The sequence below is a fragment of the Morone saxatilis genome, unplaced genomic scaffold (genome assembly GCF_004916995.1).
Source record: "Morone saxatilis isolate NCDOM2014 unplaced genomic scaffold, NCSU_SB_2.0 Contig23, whole genome shotgun sequence".
Taxonomy (NCBI): domain Eukaryota; kingdom Metazoa; phylum Chordata; class Actinopteri; family Moronidae; genus Morone; species Morone saxatilis.
Genome location: NW_023339796.1, coordinates 18889970 through 18895602, shown reverse-complemented (window position 1 = coordinate 18895602; position 5633 = coordinate 18889970). Strand labels below are relative to the sequence as shown.

The 5633-nt window shown below is 41.4% G+C and overlaps 1 protein-coding gene across 1 annotated transcript in view; it reads right to left on the bottom strand.

The window, feature by feature from the left end:
* The window catches only part of LOC118334769 (uncharacterized protein CXorf38-like), a 2714-nt gene extending 1461 nt beyond the window's left edge, over window positions 1–1253 (bottom strand). The window contains exons 1-2 of the mRNA XM_035670834.1: window positions 976–1253; window positions 701–835 (exon numbers count right to left, since the gene is read on the bottom strand). Of these exons, the coding sequence (XP_035526727.1) occupies window positions 701–835; window positions 976–1182 (342 nt within the window). The 5' untranslated portion in view covers window positions 1183–1253. The remainder of the gene's footprint in view (window positions 1–700; window positions 836–975) is intronic.
* Between the last annotated feature and the right edge of the window lie 4380 nt (window positions 1254–5633).

Sequence of the window (5633 nt, the reverse complement as noted above, 5' to 3'; positions counted from 1 at the left end):
AAAAAATGCTTTTACATAATGAAATTTACACTGTTTCACAAGTGAAACAAACTCAGATGCCACAATCTATGAATTCAATTTATCAGCAGCTCTATGAGCCACAGAAAAAAAAGGGATCCCTTGGACAGACAGACACGCGGTGTTTTACTTGTTTGTACTATAAAGCAATAATTCTTATTTCCTGTAAATTAAAGAAATAGAGAGTAAAAGGCCAGAACCAGAATCCGATTTATTGACAAGTAGGTATTCACATACAAGAAATTTGCCTTGGCAAAGTTGTGCATAACAATTAAAGATAGAAAAATATAAAGATAAAGAGAATATATAAAGATAAAATAGAGATGATGAATAAGAGACAATATATACAAAAGAGAGACATTATATATGATATGACCGTTACTTAAATAAATGAATAAAGAAAGAGCCTTACAGGAATGTCCAAAATGTTGTCCAGGGAATGTGCAGGGTAGCAGTGTGACACATATTTATATTTACATTGTTTAAGATAAAATCCAAGCGATGTGCATGTAAGTACCACATGGATTCAGGGTGGGTAAGGGAGCCAGTGTCAACTTGGTGATGAGGCAACTGATGACAACTATTCAACGGCGTCATACATAATGTAGTAATAGCCTGATAATATTAAATGCTACTCACAGCAGATATAAGTAAAGTGTGTGTGTGTGTGTGTGTGGACTACCTTGGCCAATTCCCAGTAGTCTGTCCTCCAGTGGGGAGGGAAACAGTTCTCCCAGTTCACTGTGGCTGTCGCTCGCTGTCTGTGGTGTCTCAGGATCACTGTTTGCCACTCTGAACAAGCCCTGCATGGTAGAAACTACACACACACACAAACACACGCACACACACACTTAATCATGTTACTACAGGATGCCACAGGGGACTCACGACCACATTTAAGTTCCACAAAAACAAGAATTAAATTAGGAATAAGCTTAATGTACAGACTAATCCAACCTTAGTCCCTCTGGGCCTGCATGAAGAGGTCTCACAGGGTTTCCGCAGCAGACTGTTCTGATTGATCAGGTCTGCGTGGAAAGCTCTCATGCGTTGGCTGATGAAGGGGTGCAGCCCATCCCTCAGTAAGAGCAGACACCGGCCTGCTTTCAGCCAGTTCTTATACTCTCTGTCGTTGAGACGGGTGGCCAGCTCCTCAAGAACCATGTCGGCCTAATTTCCTGATAGGACACCTAAAGGAACGGAGCAAGTTTAGACAAAGTCCTCCTCATGTTAGCTCCACCCTCTCAGGCCAGCAATAGGGCCGAGCGGCCACAAGATGGCACTGTGTACTTTAGTATCGCCAGGATGGGGCTGTTTGCTGCTGCTGGTAGTTTGAAGAGGTGTGCTGATGGTGGCAGAAAGCTTTAAATAAACTAATACAGTTCGTACAGCCTGCAGAGCCATGAGACATGAGTGTAAATTGTTCTGGTTACACCTGGGTCCGGTGGGATGAGGCCACAATTTCAGCCTCGTCTCTCTGTGTTCGGGCTGCTGCTTTCAGCTGTCACACAGAGCAGACTAGCATCAGCTGGCTGCAGTTTCCATGCCTCTACTTTTCCTGCAGAGGTCCATAAGAAGCCTGTGGGCTTCAGGACATGTGGGTCAGGCCTGCTGTCCTACACCTGCTTGTCCAGGTGTGGGGTCAGGGCATGTTTGAGCCAGACAGCAGGGCTGCAGCTCCAAGCACTAAAGCAACTACTGTATGGTACTGACTTTTTCAGGATGACTAGAGTTTTGACCTACCACCTTTTATTCCCAGGAAGCTACAGAGGCTGATTATGCATTTTTCTGAGTTTTCTATATATTCTGTAGAGCTGAGAATGTGGGTGTGTCAGAGGAAGGCTCTTCACTGCATACAGGAGCAGAGTTAGTGATTTTGAGGGCCTGTACAAAGGTAACTATTGGCCCTCTGAATTCCAAACCTGGTCATTTTTAAATCCAGCCAATAAACATCTGTTGCTGACATTAAAAACTGTGATGAACAATGCAGCGGATGCCTCATGACTGAAGAAAGTAAGTCTACTATAGCTTGATTATAGTGAAGGGGTGGAAGAGGATGGATGTTTGTGTTTGCAGTTCACCCAAATTAAAAAACAAACGAAACAAAAAACAGCTTTGTGCATAATGGCATCTAGTCATGCAGATGGTTTCAGATATTTTTAGTTGTATTTAATATATATTTTTTCGCCTCTGATTTTACATATTAAAGTCTACAGTTTACAGTTGTTGGGGAGTGTAGCTCTGCATACAGTCTGATTAACGATTGGGACTAAAACGTTTGAAAATGTAAAAAATGCAGGCACTAACCGCATAACACATCCAAATCTGACTTCTGAGTAGGCACCAGGTTTTGACAAGAAAGAGCCCATGTTAAAATTCTCAACTTTACAGCAGAAATAAACATGTTGATAGACTGGTACAATAAATGGCTTCGGCCTGTAGCTAATTTTCCCGTTCATGACAACTCCCCACGTACATCAGTGAGCGATGAGTGATCATAATGTTATGGCTGGTGTATTCTCAGTTTTTGTCCACCTGATGAATGTAAGTTAAATATTCACTCTCCTATTAGCTCTGTTTCGGTCTCCACCAACTCCTGAGGTAAAAATATCTGCCTGTCTTTGTCTGAGCAGGTAGTGTACAGTTGGTTTTTAGACCTTTCTAGCTAAAAACAGCTCACACAGTGCTTGTGAGAGAGGTGTAACTGAACCAAAACTGTAAAGGTGGGAAAAGATTGAGCTAAAAGATGTTAAAGTGCTCAGTAGAGCTGAGCAGAACTACAGAGTGCCCCCCTTTACATTACACATAGTGATTCGATCTGTTGTTAAAATAAAGATATTGATTATAGCTATATATATATTTACTTATAACATAATACTTGATATTTTGTTTTTAAGAGGCCCCTTAGGAGATCGTCTACACCTTTGTTCACCATATCTGATTCCATAACCCGCTGGAGTTGATGCATTGTGCCTCCCTGAGGCAGCCCCTTATGAGAGGTGGCATCACAAAGCTGCTACATCTGCTGTGAAGACGAGGGTAGGAAAACCCAGAAGAGCCGGGCCAGCAGCTGCATGCACTGACGTCCCTGAGGCTGCTGCTGGAGGCATTCATCAGGGAGGAGCTGGAGTTTCTGACAGATTCATGTATCAACTGAGACCAGGGGCTTGCAGGAGGAGGGAGGATTGACTAACCTCCACTTATTTCAAGTCGGAGCAGTATGAACAGACTTGTAGAAATTGTTGAAAGATAATACCCTCTAAAACACTTCAACTCAAAAAAAGCTATTGACATTGCACCATCCATTTCTGGGTCTGATGTGTTCAGTGGTATATTTTTCTTATTGCTGCAGATAACTATCCAGACTTAGACAACATCAAGTTATTTCCAACTTACTGCGGTTTCACAGCACAATAACGCCTCAGCTATTTACAACTTCTAGATCAACATTAAATGTCAGGTCTTTGTATCAGATGGAACAGGGCAATGCTCTTCAAAAATAGTGCCAGAACAGGCTGCAGAGCAGAAGAAGTTAGTCAGTAAACACATTTATTATACAAAAAATGCTTTTACATAATGAATTTCACACTGTTTCACATTCAAGTCGGGTCAAGTCAAATTTATCAGCAGCTCTATGAGCCACAGAAAAGGGATCCCTCAGATAGACAGACACAGTGCCAGGGCTACAACCCCACATGTCATGGAGCCTCAGCCTTGTTCACTCTTCAACACACTCTTTTGTATGAGACGCTGACTTGTCTTCTGATCACTCCAGTCTGCCACAGCTGTGGAGTTTGCTTCAAGCGGCTCGCCGGCAGACCCAGGAGGAAGCAGGGAGAGAGAGAGAGCAGGTGATCAGTGGAAGCACAGGAGGTGCTCACAAGAAAAATAAAACCATATCCAGCTGTGTCGCTTACACAGAATCAAGAGAAAAACAGCTTCTTTCCAGAGCTGCCAATGTATATTTAATTGTAATTATACAATAATTAAATATAGAAGAGACTGAGAAACCAGTTTATCACACAAACAATTGTACGTATACACACACTGTATATCCATAGTTAGCAGGTAACAGCTGGGGTTTATCCAAGCTCACTTTGGGAAATCAATAAATGAAATAGGAGTAAACTAAGACTCCCTGAAAATAGGGCTACAAATCATTAAGTGAAGATATTTGGGATGTTAAGATTCACAGATTTGCATCGGTGCACCGGCATAAAAGGTCCAGATACGATTGCCATGGTTAAGTGTGTAAATTTTGGGATGAACTCAGGATACATTATTTCTAAAACCTTTGCATCAGTAAAATCTGATTTATTTATCAGTTCATTAATTGTTAGTAGAGGCCTTATGCTTTATTATTTAGAAATGTGACCAATAATTTGTGATCAATATTGAGACATCCTCTCTAAACTGTTTCTCAAGCTTCTTAGGATAGCAACACATTCTTTCAGGATTCATTATATTAAGATAAGATAAGATATTCCTTTATTTGTCCCACAATGGGGAAATTCCGAATTGCATTCTGTAGTTGTTTCAAATGTATCTGTAATGTATCAGATCGTCGGCAATGTATTGGATGTGACACAGAGTATCGCATCAGCCTGAGTGATGGAGATGCACAGCCCTGGAAGCTATGTAACAGCAGGCATACTGGGTGAGCAGTTTCTTACAAGCTAGTACTTGTTAGCCACATTAGCAGTGTGGGTCGTAATGTCAGTCTGTTGATCAGTTGGACCACTACTTTGGTCCAGACTAAAATATGTCCAAAACTGCTCAATACATCGCCTTTAAACTTTGAAATAGGTAAGTTATCCCAGAGAATATTTTGTCACCCTTATTTGTTGGCTCGTTCTGCAGACGTTCTTGGCGGCTCTCTCAAGGTTGTGCCAACAAAAGGCATTGCATTCATGCTGTTATCGAAAATAAAACTTGGACGTATGAATGCAACAACAGTGAATGTTTTTAGCCATGCTAGCGACATGCCCTTAGGGATGGAGATGTCAGTCCAGCACTTTAGTCCAGACTGAAATATTTCAACAGCTACTAGATGAATTGCCCCAGATGATGTATGACTTGATGATCACCTGACCTTTCTAATAGCAATTATTGAATGGATTACCATGATACCTGGCACACGTGTATGCCTCCCTCAGGATGAATTGTAAATAAACTGACTTCAATAGGTCAACATTTAAATTTGTACAATACCTGTATTGACATTCCCATCAGCCTCAGCTTTATTTCTAGCTAATATAAGCATTCTAAACTAAGATGGTGAATATGGTAAACATATACCTGCTTAACGTCAGCATGTTAGTTAGCACTCTAAACATGTCAGCATGCTGACGTTAGCATTTAGTTCACAACACCACTGTGTCTGAGTAGGCTGCACAGAGCCGTGCCTGTAGACTCTTAGTCCTGTAGTCTTAGAAGTGTTCAAGAGCCCTGCAGTGGAGGGTTGTACTGTGTAGTGTGTTCTTGTGCAGGAATACATATTGGTGGTCTGTGACCTTGCCTGACCACTTGCAGCTGTGATTATGATTAAGTTTAGTTTCTTTTTCATTACGTTTTTATATTACTTATATAATGCAGTTTCATCCTTCTTTCTCAGG